The 16,781-nt window shown below is 42.0% G+C and overlaps 1 protein-coding gene across 5 annotated transcripts; it reads left to right on the top strand.

The window, feature by feature from the left end:
* The first annotated feature begins 95 nt into the window (after positions 1 to 95).
* FAIM (Fas apoptotic inhibitory molecule) lies at positions 96 to 16,116 on the top strand. 5 transcript variants are annotated; one of them, XM_081827151.1, is made up of 7 exons: positions 100 to 229; positions 4,669 to 4,767; positions 5,880 to 6,012; positions 6,363 to 6,591; positions 11,662 to 11,711; positions 14,683 to 14,862; positions 15,210 to 16,116. In XM_081827151.1, the coding sequence occupies exons 2-6, from the start codon at positions 4,724 to 4,726 to the stop codon at positions 14,830 to 14,832; spliced, it is 606 nt and encodes a 201-aa protein (XP_081683277.1). In that variant the 5' UTR covers positions 100 to 229; positions 4,669 to 4,723; the 3' UTR covers positions 14,833 to 14,862; positions 15,210 to 16,116. The 5 variants fall into 5 exon arrangements, with proteins under 5 accessions (XP_081683298.1, XP_081683277.1, XP_081683268.1 ...); XM_081827142.1 differs by lacking the exon at positions 15,210 to 16,116 and having other exon boundaries at positions 14,683 to 15,131; XM_081827156.1 differs by lacking the exon at positions 15,210 to 16,116 and having other exon boundaries at positions 154 to 229; positions 4,708 to 4,767; positions 14,683 to 15,132.
* The last annotated feature ends 665 nt before the right edge of the window (positions 16,117 to 16,781 follow it).

Here is a 16,781-nt window from a genome sequence, read left to right on the forward strand (position 1 = left end):
GGCTGCATCGGCGGTGCTGGGGGGCGGGTGGCGGCCTGCGCTGGGCACCTCAGGGGACCTGAAGCGCCACAGAGTCGGCGCGCTCGCAACTGGCGGCGGCCGAGCTTCCAGCTTCCGAGGAGGAAGCGCCCGCTTCTCGGCGAAGGGAGCAAGGCCACGCGGCCTACGTGGCGGAGTGGGAACACGCGCGTCGCGTGGCCCAGAACCTCCCGCGGTGCTCGGCGGCCAGGTGAGCGCCGTGGCCCAGGTGGGGCGGCCCCGGGCCAGGCCCCAGAAGCCCCTGCGCGCAGCCCCCGGCGTTCCCGCTGCAGGGCGGCGGCGGCGGCCATCTCCGGGCGGCGGCGGGCGCTGCGAGCGGTGGGCGGTGTCTACGCGGACCGTGGGACGGGGCGGGTGAGGCGTCGGGCCGCGCCGGGTGCGTTCCGGACGTCTTGTGTCTGCCCGGCGGAGGGCAGAGGCAAGGAGCGGGGGGGGGGGGGGGGGGGGGCAGTCTTCGGGTCGCCCCTACCTGGCCAGGCCCTGCGACCTTAAGATAATCCTCTTCCAGCCCTTTTTTCCTGGACGCGTGAGCAGACTGCATTTTGCAAAGCCTAGATCGGAAGGTGCTGCAACTTGGCTTCTTTACCTAAGAATGCAGCATGCGCAGCTAACCGTGGCTCTTCGTGTTTTTCTGCGTCCTTTGTATTGGCCGCACTGGACTGCGTTCCTGTGTGCCAGGTTGACCGCAGCATCCATCCCCGGGGCCTGGCCCCAGCTGGACGTGCAGTTTGTTGAGTGACGGGACTGTGATTTACTTCATGGCGTCCTTCCCTGCTGGTGGACATGGTTTTCAGTTTGTAGCTAATACAAAAAAAGGCAGTTCATTGAGCACTGTTACGTCTAGTGTGTTGAGCGTGATCCGTTGTTTAGAGTGATCTCTCCTAAGGCTTGTGGTTTACATTGTAAAAATGCTCCTCAGAAAAGTTACCGGTTCTTGTACCTCCGGTAGCATTTGGGGAGACCTGGCTCCTGGAGCTTCCTGACCGACTTTGCTGGGTCCCAGTGCTTCACGTGGGTCTCGACATACAGTGTCAGCACCTGTTCGTTGGACAGTGACCTTGTGGCTGGCCTTACCTAGAGCTTTTGCTGAAAAGGGAACTATGAATATCTTAGTAATTTTTAAAACGGATTTGGGTTTAGCTTGGACAGACCATTACAGCCCCCAGTGCGGTTAAACCCAAGTTAAGGCAAAATTCAAGCTGGGTTAGATGAACAGTGGAAACGTCTTAATGGTTAAGTCTTACTCTGAAACGTGACCGTTGAATTGCTAGGGAAGAGATTTTAAAAGATTATGTTGATGCCTAGATATTCAAAAAGCGTTCTTGGAAGACATGTAAAAAGTTTCAAGTGAGGGGCGCCTGGGTGGCTCAGTCGTTAAGCGTCTGCCTTCGCTCAGGTCATGATCCTAGAGTCCTGGGATCGAGCCCCGCATCGGGCTCCCTGCTTGGCGGGAAGCCTGCTTCTCCCTCTCCCACTCCCCCTGCTTGTGTTCCCTCTCTCGCTGTCTCTCTCTCTGTCAAATAAATAAATCTTAAAAAAAAAAAAAAGTTTCAAGTGAGTGACATCATCCTCATCAGTGAAAATAAATGGAATTTGTTTTTCCATCCTTTTCATTTATTTTATTTTTTTATTTTATTATTTTTTAAGTAGGTTCCATGCCCAGCATGGAGCCCAAAGCAGGGCTTGGACTCACCACCCTGAGATCAAGACCTGAGCTGAGATCAAGAGTTGGATGCTTGGGCGCCTGGGTGGCTCAGTTGGTTAAGCGACTGCCTTCGCCTCAGGTCATGATCCCAGAGTCCTGGGATCGAGTCCCACATCGGGCTCCCGGCTCAGCGGGGAGCCTGCTTCTCCCTCTGACCCTCTCCCCTCTCATGCTGTTTCTCTCTCTCTTAAATAAATAAATAAAAAATAAAGAAAATAAAAAAAAAAAGAGTTGGATGCTTAACCGACTGAGCCACCCAGATGCCCCTTCATTTACATTTTTAAAATTTTGTGCTAAAATAGAGGGAATATTCTTTGTAATGATCATTTTTCAGTTTGGTCACATGATCCTGAAAATTAAGTATGTGTATAAGAGTTTAAGAATGACAGTGGATTAATTCCTTTCTTTCAAGTTTTAAACCAGTCTTCTCTGGCCTTCCCACCCATTTGGTAGGGCTGGGATCCTTTCTCTGTGGGCCCATTCTGTCCTTTACTAGTTCTCTTTACAAGGACACCCCCATGTCTGTGTCATAATCATCATTTGGTCTCTCTAGGGCCCCTCACTGAGCTTAGTGTCCAGCTCAGTGCCTGGCACATAAGTCACTGATAACTATTAGCATGGTGAATGAATTTAGAGTATGACATGTGTTTATTAAGTCCAGTTTGTAACTTAGAGATGTGTGACAGATATTTCTCATTTTTCAAATGAGTAAGGTAGACAAGGACAGTTGTGATCATCTTTTGGTTATAGATACAGTCACATTCCAAGAAACACTACCAGCAGGGCACCTAGGTCTTTCCTTTTTGTGTAATTCACATACCATACAATTCACCCATTTAAAGTGTATAATCCAATGTCTTTTTGTATATTAAAATATTATTTTTTTAATTTGTGGTAAAAAAACATATGACATAAAATTTACCATTTTAACCATCTTTAAGTGTACAGTTCAGTGGGATTAAGTACATCTACAATTTTGTGCAACCATCACTATTTCCAAAACTTTTCAGCACTTTAGATAGATACTCCATAAATAAATGAATGTATGAATGAATGTCGATAGTTTAGGGAAAATTTTCAAGAAATAAATGTGACCTTGATTTCTCACTTCCCTTCTAATTTGTTGTGTTGTCTTTTATACTTCTATATGAAAAGTTATTATAATTAAGATGGTACCATGCCTTATCGTAGTGTGATAATACTGAAGTTCCTTATAATGGAAAACTGGGCAGTTCTTTCAAGTTTGAATATTGAATTACTGAACTTTCTAGGGTCTCTAAAAGTTGTAAAGCAAAATTTGAATGATATCCCTAAGCCCACTCTGATTTGCAAAGGATGGCTTATCCAAGTTTATATTATGCTATTTGGCTTCCTCTATTGCTGTGTATTCTCTTTGCTTTTGTAGTTGGAGGATACCCTCCACTTTCATAGGAGATATCCTAGGGCTTCTTGAGATTAGAAAAGTTCACAAATTTGTAAGGTGCTCCCAAAACAAAGGGATTTATTTTAGGTACAAAGTGTTTGAATCTTTTTTTATTCTAAAATTTTTATGTTTTCCTTGCCTGCTGGATTGCTTTTATCAGTGTTAATCTCTTCTTTAACATCTTTTTTTTTTTTTTTAAGATTTTATTTATTATTTGAGAGAGAGAGAATGAGAGAGAGAGAACACCTGAGAGGGGATAGGGTCAGAGGACGAAGCAGACTCCTTGCCGAGCAGGAAGCCCGATGCGGGACTCGATCCAGGGACTCGATCCAGGGACTCGAGGATCATGACCTGAGCCGAAGGCAGTCGCTTAACCAACTGAGCCACCCAGGCGCCCTTCTTTAACATCTTTTTAAAAACAGTTTGTGGCTTCTGCCTGTTTCCAGCTAAATAAGTTTGGCAATCTTCCATTTTTAACAAGGAGAGAGCACTCTTGGGCATCTATAGGGAGAAGGCTAGGACAGAGTAGATCTGGGAAGCAAAAAATAGTTGTAGCTATTTTTCAGTAGGTTTGGAAGGGATACAGCTGTTAATCCCAAATCTCCAAACGTGGAGGGTTTCCTATGCATGTGTGAATATATGTGTGCTTCTGATTTTAGTAAAATTTAATTAGTATTACAGCCTAGTTAATTCTGAGATAACTGCATGGGAGTTATGGGCCCTAGTTCTGGCTCAGGCCCTACTAGTGACCTGAGCAAACCACATAACTTTTGTGGATTCATTATTGGCACTAGTAAATTAAGTGGGCTTGAGTAAGTGGGTAAATTAAGTTTGCTGTTAGAAAGCAAACTAGCATATCCTTGGTTGCTTCCTGCAAACTAGTCATTTCTTTGAAGGTATCTAAAATTTTTTTTTAATTTTTTATTTTTTTTTAATTAAGTAAGCTCTGCCCCAACGTGGGGATTGAACTCACAACCCCGAGATCAAGAGTCACGTGCTCTACCAACTGAGCCAGCCAGATGCCCCTAAAATATTTTTTTAATTATATATTCCACCATAATATATAGCCTTCTAAAATTGAATATTAAGATTGCATTTTAAATTTGTTACCACCCTGTAACATTGATGCTTCCCAAAGATGCGTACTGTTTATTCTGGAGTTTTAAGTATTCCCTGACCCACTGCCTCATACCCTGAGGGCCTCTTATACCTCTCAATTTGAGAAGCGCAGGACCCAGAGGACCTCTAGGTCTCTTGCAGCTCTGATGTGGTATCATATTTGTCTCTAGTTTTGGGAAACTATAAATTTATAACGGAAAAATATGATCGGCCAATTTGCATGGCTTAATTTCTTTTTCTGAAAACTGGAGATTGCAATTCTATTGTATGTAAAAGCTGTTTCATCAGAAACTGCATGCAATTTGAGAAATGGATTGCAAATTTAGAAAAAAATCCTTTACAGATGTTATCTTTGTTGCTTTCAATCTTTCTTTGCTGCAAATCCTGCTTTTTTCTTTCCTGCCTGCTAATTGGATTAAAGACTGTTTTGCCAAACCATGGCATCTGGAGGCGACAGTCCTGTCTTTGAAGATGATGAAAGGTAAATGTCTTGCATGGCAATAAAACTAGCTTTTGAAACTTTCAAGATTGTTTTAATCACTCAAGAGTTATTTATCCAGGCTACTTGGTTAAGGACACATTTTATAAACTTGCAGAATGCATGGTTTTGCTCTTCTGTGATTGAGAGCAAGGGTAGTAAACACCTGGCATGGAGGTGGCCACCAGTGGGACACATCTTTTCCCATAGGGCCTGGATGTAAGGTCTCCAAGTCTGCCGTAGCACAGAGTTCTTGGCAATCACTTCAAAATGATATCAAATCAGTCCACTTACCATTTCTTGTTTAGAGTACACAGAGGACATTAGAGTGAATAAAGAGTAAGACGTAGTTAAGAGAGCAGGCTCAAAATATATTTTGTATAGGTATTACATAATATAATATATGGCATTCACACAGGGCACAGATATGATAAGCATTATATATTTTATATTAAAATATTAATATCTAAAAGGTGTATTTAAGTTGTGCCAGAAGCTTATGACAAAACAGAATCCTTTATTTTTTTAAATAAGATTACTATAGTAAAGACAAGAATTACCATTTTCCATACATTTTTATTTCTTTTATTATAGGACATTTCTTCTATGACTTCTCTTCTCAGTATAATAAATTAGAACCCTTTTTGTTAAAATGAATCCTAACTGATTTAAATTTGAAAGGTTTGGAGAGTTCTTGTTTTGGAGTGAATGATCTGAAAAAGAAAAACCAGAATTAAATACTGTGCTTTTTAAATGGGGATGTAGGGAAGAAGTAGAGACTTTTTACTGACCTTTCCAAGCATTATTCTGTAACCCAGCTTAGAATACTATCCTGGATAAACTGATGGGTTCTTAATCCTATTAATATTAAGGTGACTTTGTTTGGAATTACCCGACTATATACCCATATATAGTAGTTTCATCTTAAAGGAAGAGTACATAAGAGGAAGAAGATAGTTATATGTACTGTGAGTAGAAATTCTTAGGTACTGTCACTTTAATATCTTGTAATTTTAGGGGTTTAAAAAAATCTGATATTTTCATCTTGGAAATATTAATTGGTTATTTTCTTACGGTTTTTGGCCTATTGTAATTGCTTTATTTTATTCCCTTAGCCCTCCTTATAGCCTGGAAAAAATGACAGATCTCGTAGCCGTTTGGGATGTTGCTTTAAGTGACGGAGTCCATAAAATTGAGTTTGAACATGGGACCACCTCAGGCAAACGAGTGGTATATGTAGATGGGAAGGTAGGAAAAAAATAAGTTATTTTGTGAAATATGGTATACATAGAAGCTTGATTTTGTTAACATAGATTCTTCATATGTAAATTCAAGGCTTTTCTCTTACATTGGTTATCTTTATATTTGGGCCTGGATCATATTGCTGGACCAAGCAAACTAATAATAGTTATAGGATCCATAGACAATAACATTTAAACTTGAGGTGCTTTTATTTTCTAAACTGTTTGAATCATGGAGTAATAAAATTACATCTAAATAGCATTGCTATTTACTCACTTTAATTATAGCACTTCTAAAGCTAAATATTAAATTTTCTTCCATTTGTGTGTTTTTAACTTTTATATTTTATTGCTTAGGAAGAGGTAAGAAAAGAATGGATGTTCAAACTAGTGGGCAAAGAAACCTTCTGCGTTGGAGCTGCAAAGACGAAAGCAACCATAAATATAGATGCTGTCAGTGGATTTGCATATGAGTATACTCTGGAAATTAATGGGAAAAGTCTCAAGAAGTATATGGAGAACAGGTCAAAAACCACCAATACTTGGGTATTACATTTGGATGGTGAGGACTTTAGAGTTGTGTTGGGTAAGTGAGTGCCGTTTCTGCAGAATTTATTGGCTTTTTATGATGGTTGTTAATTAGTTCCCCTAACCACCCTGACCCTTTATGGGAGATCGGAGTAGAGAGAGTGTAAGTGTGTGTAGGTGTATTTCTGATGTGTCCTATGTGAACGAAGTATTCATTTAAATGACTGATTTATATGAGAGCCAGATTTTGTAGTGATGGATTGGAGATTATAAACAGGTTTAAAAAAAGAAATTAAAAAAAATTTTTTTAAAGAAAAAAAGAAACCTTTTAAACAGGTTTTAAAAAAGATGTAGACATTTGTTATTATTTATTATTGATATTTCTGTTATTATTGATATTTCTCTTTAAAAGGATATCTAGAGACAGTTGGAAATTTAAGCTTGATCAGTAACAAGGGAATTTTTCTCTAGGTAGCAAGAGGTTTAGTACGGCAGCACATCAAAATTGTCAAAGTCCAGATAAAGTAGATTAAAAAATAAAAAGTAATAAGCCGTTGATCTTTGAGCTAAGTTCTGTTGTTACAGATTGCCATCTATGTTGTTTCCACTGGGCCTATAAAACTTAAGAGACAAATATTTACAAGTTACTATCTTTTCTCTCTTCTGGTACTCCCAGTATTTCCTGCTTCTCATATCACTAAAGTTAAGACCATTTGGATTATCTCATTAATTCATTGATTCATTTATTTAGATAATACTGAGTACCTACTAAATACCAGTTAGCATATCAGGCACTGAGGATATGTAGATGAAGAGATGTTGTCCATGCCTTTAAAGAGTCTACAGTCTAGTCAAATGCTAGCATGTACTTTAAAAAAATTTTTTTTAAGAATGAAAAATGTGGGGGCACCTGTGTAGCTCAATTGGTTAAGCCTCTGGCTCTTCGGCTCAGATCATGATCTCGCCGTCATGGGATCAAGCCCCGTGTTGGGCTCTGCACTCAGGGCAGAGTCTGCTTCAGATTCTCTCTCCCTCTGCCTCCTGCTCACTTTCCTCTCTCTCTCTCAAATAAATAAATAAAAACTTTGAAAAAAAAAAAAAGAAAAATGTTTGGGGCGCTGGCTGGCTCAATTGGTGGAGCACGTGACTCTTAATCTCAGGTTTGTGAGTTCAAGTCGCACGCTGGGTGTAGAAATCACTTAAATAAATTTTAAGAAAATGAAAAATGTTTATCAAGTAATTAAATGCACGTAGTTGAAAAAAAAAAAAACCCAGAAACTCCTGTATAGCTTATTTATTGAAGAAACTGGATCAGTTTGTCTTGAAGAGTTTCCTGTGGTCTGGATTTTGTTGATTGCACTTCCGTGATGTTTCTTTTTCTTTTTCTTTTTAATATATATAATTTTAAAGTTTTTATTTTTAAGTAATCTACACCCAAAGTGGGGTTTGAACTTAAAATCCTGAGGTCAAGAGTCACATGCTCTATCAACTGAGCCAGCCGGGCGCTCCCTCACCTCTGTTTTTGTTTCCTATACATTTGTTGTTGACTGAAGAATTGGTTAAATTTAGGTTTGATTTTTTTTTCTGGCCAGACTACTTTATAGTTTTGTTATCAAGAGGCACATGGTGCTTGTCAATTTATTTTATTTTATTTATTTATTTATTTTTTTTTTTTCTTTTTAGATTTTATTTATTTATTTGAAAGAGAGAGACAGAGATAGTGAGAGAGAGCACAAGTGCGGAGGAGAGGGAGAAGCAGGCTCCCCGCAGAGCAAGGAGCCTGACGCGGGGCTCAATTCCAGGATCCCGGGATCACAACCCGAGCCGAAGGCAGACGCCAAACCGACTGAGCCACCAGGCACCCTATTTATTTATTTATTTTAAAGATTTTATTTATTTATTTGACAGAGAGAGACACAGTGAGAGAAGGAACACAAGTAGGGGGAGTGGGAGAAGCAGGCGTCCCGTGGAGCAGGGAGCCCGATGCGGGGCTCTATCCCAGGACCCTGGGATCATGACCTGAGCCGAAGGCAGATGCTTAACAACTGAGCCACGCAGGCGCCCCATTTGTAAATTTTTTTGATGTTGGCAACCATTAATACCTAATTTTTGCATCCAGTAATTCCTTAGCAGTTGCCAAATGGTGATATTCTGGAATATTTCTAAAATGAAAAACTTCTTGTCATCTACTATTTGGTTGTACAGAGGTACAATTCATATAAGAAATGCAGAATAACACTTGTTTTCCCTTTACTAGTTTTCAAAATACTGAATTGGCTCCTTATTTTCTTCTAAAGGTGATCGTTAAGGTTTTTTTTTTTTTAATCATTAACTCATAGATTTAAACAATTTGATGTGTATTACAACAAACTGAAGTTATTATTCTTATTGGCCATCAAATTGTCCCAGTTTTGGCCAATGGTGTGCTCTTTAGATTGGCTCCTGAGTCCTTTTGACACATCCTTGGTAGACTTTGAAAGCTTCCTTGCTTTCTGGTATGACACGATGTCCTAGGCTCATTTTGAACATCTTCTACTCAGATGTGGAATCACCCTTTTCTCCAAGAAGCCCTGGTTTCTTTTAGAGGAAAATGGTATTTCAAGAGCATAATCTGGGCATATGTTAAAGCTGCTCATTCATTGTTTCTAGAGAAGCTGCAGGCAGGCAGAGAGAAGAGGCTGCAAGGTGCACACGCTCCAGGACCTCCTATGACTCCCTGCATCCACATCTGAGCCATGATTTAATACTGTATACATAGGTTCTTTTGTTAACATACATACTTAAACAGGTGCTATACTCATATGATTCAGAAATTACAATATGAAAAGAAAGATACATGGAGAAATTTGCTTCCATCCCTATTCCCATCCACCCTGTTTCCCTAATAAAGATAAGCCCTTTTTAATAGTGAGTCCTTCCAGTGTTTCTTTATTCAGATTCAAGCCAATACAAAATTTTAATACTACCTTATTTCATAAAAGCATCTTGCTTTATTGACTTATTCATATATTCTGAGGATCGTCTTATAACCGCACATAAAGAGCTTCCTCATACTTTTTCTTAGAGTCAATCTCCTAATAAATAAAAGTTCATTCAACTCGCTCCTGACAGCTGGGCACTTGGGCTATTCCTAATCTGTTGCTGTTGGAAGCAGTGTTGGATGAAGAGCTTTGTTCACATGCCTCTTGGAATATAGTTGACATTATCTCCTTAGCATAAAATCCCAGAAGTGGGAAAATAGGATCGCTGGTTCAACATAACTGTGCTTGTCATTTGAGTGGATTGTGCCCCATTGCCCCTCCTGGTGCTTTTACCATTTTGTGCTTCCAGTACTCATTTCCCCACAGCTTCTCCAGCTGAGCATGTTGTCAGATCTTAAAATTTTTTTTAATATTCTGCTACATGAAAAATGGTATTTCAGTGTTGTTTTTATTTGCCTTTTTCAAAATTAAGTGAGGTTGAGCATCTTTTCACATTTGAGGTCCTTTTGTTTGTCTTTTCTGATAATGCATTTTTGTGTCCTTTGAGCCACTTCCTTTTGGGTTGTTGGTCTTTTTCTCCTTGATTGCTCGGAGTCTTTATGTTAGTAAGATTAGACTTTTGTCTGTCCTATGAGTTTTGCTTATTTTTTTCCAGTCTGTCGTTTATTGTATGACTTTGCTTATGTGTGTACATGTTTTTTTAAGTAATGCAGAAATACTCTTTACTTTTATGTAATCAAATATATTCCATTTTTCTTTTATGGCTTCTGGGTTAGCAGGTTCCTTCAGAGGCACATTAATAATAGCTTTCTAGAAAATCTGATACCTGCGCATGTTCAGTGGACATATTAAATAAAATTCCCGTCTTGACCACCAGCATGGTTTACTTTAGCACCATATGCCCTGCTCAGGTGTTGGGACAAGCTCAGTTTCCCTACAGCTGCGCCTGTTGATGCTCCCCGCTCAGGCTGCCGCCAGGGCAACCAGTGCCCATATCTCCTAGGCCGGGGCCCTCGGCCTCTCTCTCCCTTTAGCCCAGCTCAGAGGCCTCTCTCCGCTCTCTGAGACCCCTGTCTCAAGGTGTGGGGAGAAAGGAGTCCCTATTAGACTGTGTTCCTGGAGTAGACAAGCTCCTGACTGGCACCCCAGGCTTGACCCGCAGGCAAGTTTTTGACCCCTGGGTGCACCCAGGTCCCAGTTCTAGGCTTCATTATAACACCCACAGCTCATCTTGTGACTGCTTGATGAGTGTGGTCTTTCCCGCCACCTGCCAGGACACTAATATTCGCAAGTGGGCCTGGGGATCCTCCCCCGAAATGCACACGTGTTTGTGTACACGTGCACACATGTACACGCCTCCCCAAGTGAGCCCTGATAGCTTGACTAATGCCCAGCTGGCTCATGGCAGCATTTTGCTCCATAGTGTCAGCAGAGTCCACCAGGGATGCCTGCATTTTTTCTTATGATCCAATAATTCTTCGCCAAAATGAAAGCATTACAAAAATGCATAGAGGTTACTGGGCCATCCAGTAGGAAATTCAAGGTTAAATTTCTGAGCCTGAATGCTGTCCATCCTACGTGAACCCTGTCGTAGCCTTTCTTGGTGGCCTCTTTATGCCATCATCCACCTGGCTCTGTGTGAAAGGCGGGGGTGGATGGGGATTAACATAAGAATAAAACAACAAAAACAACAACAACAACAAAAAAGAAAACAGCTTTACTATCCTTATAAATAACTCCAATAAATTACAAAACTTTTGCTACTTAAAAAAAAAAAAAAAGAAAGGCGGGGGTGGGGATCATCTGGTCACTGATGCCAGTCTGTGTGGCGAGGCCCCTCCTTGCACTCATTTCTGTGCGTCCTCAATACTGAAGTTCGTGTTGCAGTGTTTATTTTGCTCAACAGGGCTTCATCCATTTGTACTGGGGCCATGATCGTCTCCTAAAAGATTGTTTTGTTTCATTTTTATTTTGTCTGTGAACCAAGAGTAAACGTAGTTTCTTCAAATTTAGAAGAATTGGAAAGCTGTGAAAAGTTAATGGAGTTTTAGAAATCCAGTATATCAAACTTTTCTTAAAATAATAGAGTTAACTTTATATTTGAGTCATAGATTATAGTGGTTTCTTTTGGTTTGTTGCTTTTACAGAAAAAGACACTATGGACGTATGGTGCAATGGTAAAAGAATGGAGACAGCAGTAAGTTGACCCTTTGATTACTCTTAGCGCCGTGGGTAAGGGTTGCCACTGAAATGTTGCTGTGTTTCCTAATGGTGGAGATTGATAATTAACCCAAAGTCCTCTTGGTTAAGAACAAGAGAGAGATGATGTACTCCTGACTCCAAATTCTGAAGGCCTTTCCGGGACAGTGCCTGGGGCAGGGAGGGCTTGGAAACGCCTTATGTTGAGAGCTGGCCCCAGCCTCACGCGCTGCCCTTCCTCTCCTAGACCAGGCTCTGTCCTAAAAGGAATTCACATATCAGAAACTGCCCCACAGAGGTTGGCATCCTCCTCTGTTTGCCCAAGTTAAGGTTGGGCTTCATACCGCAGCTCCTCAAACCTGCATGTGTAGGAATCACCTGGGATCTTGTTAAAATGCAAAATCTAACATTTCCCCTGGTGCCAATGCGGTGTGTCGGCCCACAGGTCACACTCTGAATGGGAAGGCTTTACACCATACCCTCAAAGCAGATAGTACTTTTCTAAAAGTGAAGTTTTTGAAAAAGAAGTGATACACACAATGTCAGATGACACGAAGGCAGATAGGAAAGGGCCCTGTCACAAACCCCAGAAGACAAGTGGAATTTGTAGACCAGCAGTGCCAAGAGGCTGCCCCACTCATTGTAGCCAAGCGTGATGACATCCCCATCTAACCCCAGAGTGTCCGGCCTTTGCTGTCAGCTGCTTGCATTATTACGGCTCTGGGTGGGCGGGATGACTATTGGAGTGATTTCAGGGAGAATGAAATAGTGGTGTGCCTAGCCCGGGGAGCAGGGGAGTGTGGGACTGGGAGCTGCAGTCCCTGGGTGGAAATTCCCCAGGGCTGGGGGGTCTGTTGGCAAGCGGGGGGTACTATCCCTGGTCCCCGCCTTGCATGCTGGCTTCTGGCGTGAACACTGGGGCTTGAGACCCACTCTGCTCTAGCCATGTTTTAGCTGGTTGCCCCATGGTAGGTGCTGCCCTTGTCCCCTTCATCTGTTGTAGGTATAGGAAGGTGAAGAGAGGTGCTCAGAGGGCAGGAGGTCTGGGATGCGTTTATTCAGCAGCTATCTAGGACCTACCTGCTGGGTCTTGTGGCTGTCTGCTTCTGAGGAAGTGCCTGTGCCGGAAATCAAATGTTACAAAGATAGATGCTTCTCTCTTAATCCTGGTTTGAATTCTTGAAGGGTTATTTAATCAGGGATCACTCAGAATCCATCACCAGAGCTTGAGCCACTCACTCTCCGGGTTAAATCTACTGACAGAGACTTCTTTTATGCAGAGACGTTTGGAGAGCTCCATCAGTGTTTTGTGACCCCTGTGGAATACCTTCAGTTATCATTAGCGTGGATCAGGCCCCTACTGGTCCTTCCTGTCCTTTCCTTCCTACCCTAGAATTCTCTAGATGCCGAGTTGGCAGTTTTGAATCCTGTTCCCTCCCACTCTCAAGGAATTCTCCAATGCAAATGTAAAGAGAATGTTGTTTTGTGGTATTAAGAATGTGGTTGTAAATAAGAAGTTGAAAGTAATGTTCATCCACAGTGTCTGTTCCTCAGTAATTAGCAGGGAACCACAAGTGTTTGGACAGTAGCTCTTTACAACCCAGGTGCCTCCTCATTGTAACTCGAACCTAATTTGCAGAGTAGTTTCTGCAGCTCCGCATCTGGGCCGCCTTCCCCAGGATGCGCACACCTGCTCTTGCTGCCTGGGAGCTACAGTTTATTTCCTCCTTTTTCTTTCCATGACCAAGATTATGTATCTGGCAAATCGTGCACCTGCAGGGTCCTTGTGGTGGTGTCAGTACACCTCCGGTAAAGAGCCACCGGCCAAATCCTCCCCACAGCTCAGAAAAAGCTCTCCCCTGTGCATCCAGTGCTTTCGTAGGCGCGGGACCCCGCTCGGTCTGCTCTGGCTGCCAGGAAGCTCGAAGCCAAGTTTTAAGTCTGATTGTGCTTTCGTTGCTTTCCGCCATACTCCACTTTCATCCTCAGAGCCTCCTCTTCTTCCTTTCTTCTCTGCACTACCTGGCCCCTGTCTTTGTACTCTAGATCAGTCCTGCTCAGTAAAAATGTAACATGAGCCACAGGCACGAGTTTCATGTGTAACTTTTCTAGTAGCCACATTTTAAAAGTTTTAAGGTGAAGTTCATTTTAATAATATCTTTGATTTAAATCACTATATCCAAAATACTGTATTTTAACATCAGTATAAAAAGGTTTCAGAGTTATTTCACATTCTGTTTCATTCTAAGTCTTCCACACTCCGTGTGTATTTTGCACTGAAACAGCACAGGGCATTTCAGACTCAGCACATTCAGTGCTCGGTTGCCCCCCGCGGCTGGTAGCTGCTGTGCGGACAGAACAGGGCGAGATTGGGTAGTGCTCGGTTTTAGTTATCTGTGTATTTTACTGTAAGCCGCCTTACGATCTGAGGAATCGGGTTTTCGGAGTGGGTAAGAACATTCTCTCCCTTCCTGACTGGGGCCTCCCGCAGTTATTTCACCACTCCGTGCCTCGATTCCCTCGCCTGTACGGTGAGGATAGTAATAGTGCTTCTGTCAGGGTTATGGTGAAGGTGCAATGAAGTAACGTGTGCAAACTGTTCTTGATATAGAGTAAGTGACTCGGGATAAAATAAGTGCTTGCTATCATGCTTATTATTTTTACTTTTAAAAATAGTCACTCTTATCTCATAGTGCATGTTACAGACACACAGCCACGAGATGTAAGGGGCTTTTTTCCTCTGAAACTTAAGATTGTTCAAGATAGTAAGCAGGTACAAATAAGAAACGTTCAGTTCACAGCAGAGATGGAAAAGCATCTAGTGATACAAGCTTCTAACTTTAATTTCCCAAAGTTTAACATTGAGCTAATAGATACTTCATTATGCCGCCCTTTTTAGATGGTGTTAATGCTCTAGACAAAGTTAAATGTTTCTGGAACACTAATTCCTTCTTCTTTTGTTGGCCTAGGGTGAGTTTGTAGATGACGGGACTGAAACTCACTTCAGTGTTGGGACCCATGACTGTTACATAAAGGCTGTCAGTAGTGGGAAGCGGAAAGAAGGGATTATCCATAGTCTCATTGTGGATAATAGAGAAATTCCAGAGATTCTTGAATGACTTCATGATAGTGAATTTTAATCTTAAGAGGTAAAGATCAAGACTTTTAAATTACTGTGGTAATTAAATATGTTCATTATGTACTTTTCAGTACACTTAGTCTGCCAGGTGTTTATTTTTTAGTTACTTGAAACTGTAATATTCCAAGGGTCAAAAAAAATTATGTATAATCATAAAAATTGCAATTCATTTTGTAAATAATATAAAATGTTTTAAAGCCAAATGGAAAATAAGATATGGACCAAAATCACTCATGTTTTACAAGAGGAACTTTTTAATAAATACTATAAAATAAAATTGGTGCTGTTTGATTTGTGTTTCTGAAAATGGATGTCTTCATTAAAAAAAATTTTTTTTTTTTTTTTTTTTAATTTTAGAGAGTGAGAGCACATGAACCAGGGGAGGGGCAGAGGGAGAGAATCTCAAGCAGAATCCGTGCTGAGCACAGAGCCTGATGCAGGGCTCAATCTCACAACCCTGAGATCGTGACCTGAGCCAAAACCAAGAGTCGGACGCTTAACCGACTGCACCACCCAGGCGCCCCTATCTTCGTGTATTTTTAACTTATGGAGGTAGATTGTCTCTTTAGTTTAAAGCGGTTGGTACATAATGATATGATTAGTTTAACTGGAGAAAATGAGTAACGTTTTCTATCTGGAAACTTTACTATTAAAGAAATGCCAAGTAGTGTCATATAAGAATTTAATTAAAAATGGGTTTCTGAAAATGTAGTCATTCTGTTTAATCAGCACAGTGAGGACAAAAGAACAGGAGGAAGAAGCAAACTTCTTGACACCAGGCTGCCTCAGTTGCATCCTCAGGCAGTGCTGAAAATGTCGAGCTGCATCTGGTGTTGGGAGGTGAGGCACACTCCCCGAGGCGGCCTCGCCAGAAGGGGCAGTGCCTGAGATTGTGACGGTCTTTCAGGGCAGGATATAGCATACCAGTAGGGCCTTTTAGCAGGGTGTCTCATGTCCGTTACCACCTCGATCCTCTGAGAGGAGAGGTTCTCCATTTTCTAGACTTGCTCTGTCCAATATGGGAGCCATCAGTCACGTGGCTATTTGAGTTAAATTACTTAAAATTAAATACATTTGTTAACAAATTCCTCCATCACACTAGCCACATTTCAAGTGCTCAGTAGTCGCTTGGGGCTGGGGGCAACCGCACTGGACAGTGCAGATACAGACATATCCCTCATCCTACCACATTCTGTGGACAGCACTGGCCTGCCTTCGCTGCTTCGGGTTTCCTGAGCTCCTCACTAGTGGCACAGGCAGGATTTAAAGATTTTATTTATTTATTTATTTATTTAAGAGAGAAAGAAACAGCATGAGAGGGGAGAGGGTCAGAGGGAGAAGCAGGCTCCCCGCTGAGCCGGGAGCCCGATGTGGGGCTCGATCCCAGGACCCTGGGATCATGACCTGAGCCGAAGGCAGACGCTTAACCAACTGAGCCACCCAGGCGCCCGGCACGGGCAGGATCTAAACCCAGGTTTTTTCCGACACTGAAACCCATGCCCTTTACTACTAATCTCCCTGCCACTAACATATTTCTAAGAGATCTGGGGCAGAACAGAGGCACAACCAGGTTCAAGGGCCAGGAAAAAGGAACCAAGAGAACAAAGAGGGAGGGTGCTCAAACAGGCCTGGGCCAGGTAGGCAACGTGCTGGGTGGCAGAGCGAGCATAGTAAAATTAGCCTGTGACTACTTGCTTCCTCTAACATTTTTTTTTCAAGTCTTCCCAAATTGGCGGGTGCACACACTACCTTGACAGAAAGTACCCCCTGCTCTCCCTCCTCCATCCCCCAGCTCCGCTTCACTGCCCCTGGAAAACCAGATGAACAAAAAGGGACTCTTCTGGGGCTTCTTAAACTCACATTTGGGTATTGTCAAGTGTTTGGGTATTGTTTTCCTTTCTCTTGAATAATGGGCTTCTTCTAATGGCC

The sequence above is a fragment of the Leptonychotes weddellii genome, chromosome 1, assembly GCF_054177405.1.
Source record: "Leptonychotes weddellii isolate Sample4059 chromosome 1, ASM5417740v2, whole genome shotgun sequence".
Taxonomy (NCBI): Eukaryota; Metazoa; Chordata; class Mammalia; order Carnivora; family Phocidae; genus Leptonychotes; species Leptonychotes weddellii.

Bases quoted from the DNA above. Each gene is read 5' to 3' on its own strand.
- FAIM (XM_081827151.1), top strand. From the start codon at position 4,724: ATGGCATCTGGAGGCGACAGTCCTGTCTTTGAAGATGATGAAAG. The intron at 4,768-5,879 runs GTAAATGTCTTG...TTATTCCCTTAG, and splicing joins GTCTTTGAAGATGATGAAAG to CCCTCCTTATAGCCTGGAAA. The intron at 6,013-6,362 runs GTAGGAAAAAAA...TTTATTGCTTAG, and splicing joins TGGTATATGTAGATGGGAAG to GAAGAGGTAAGAAAAGAATG.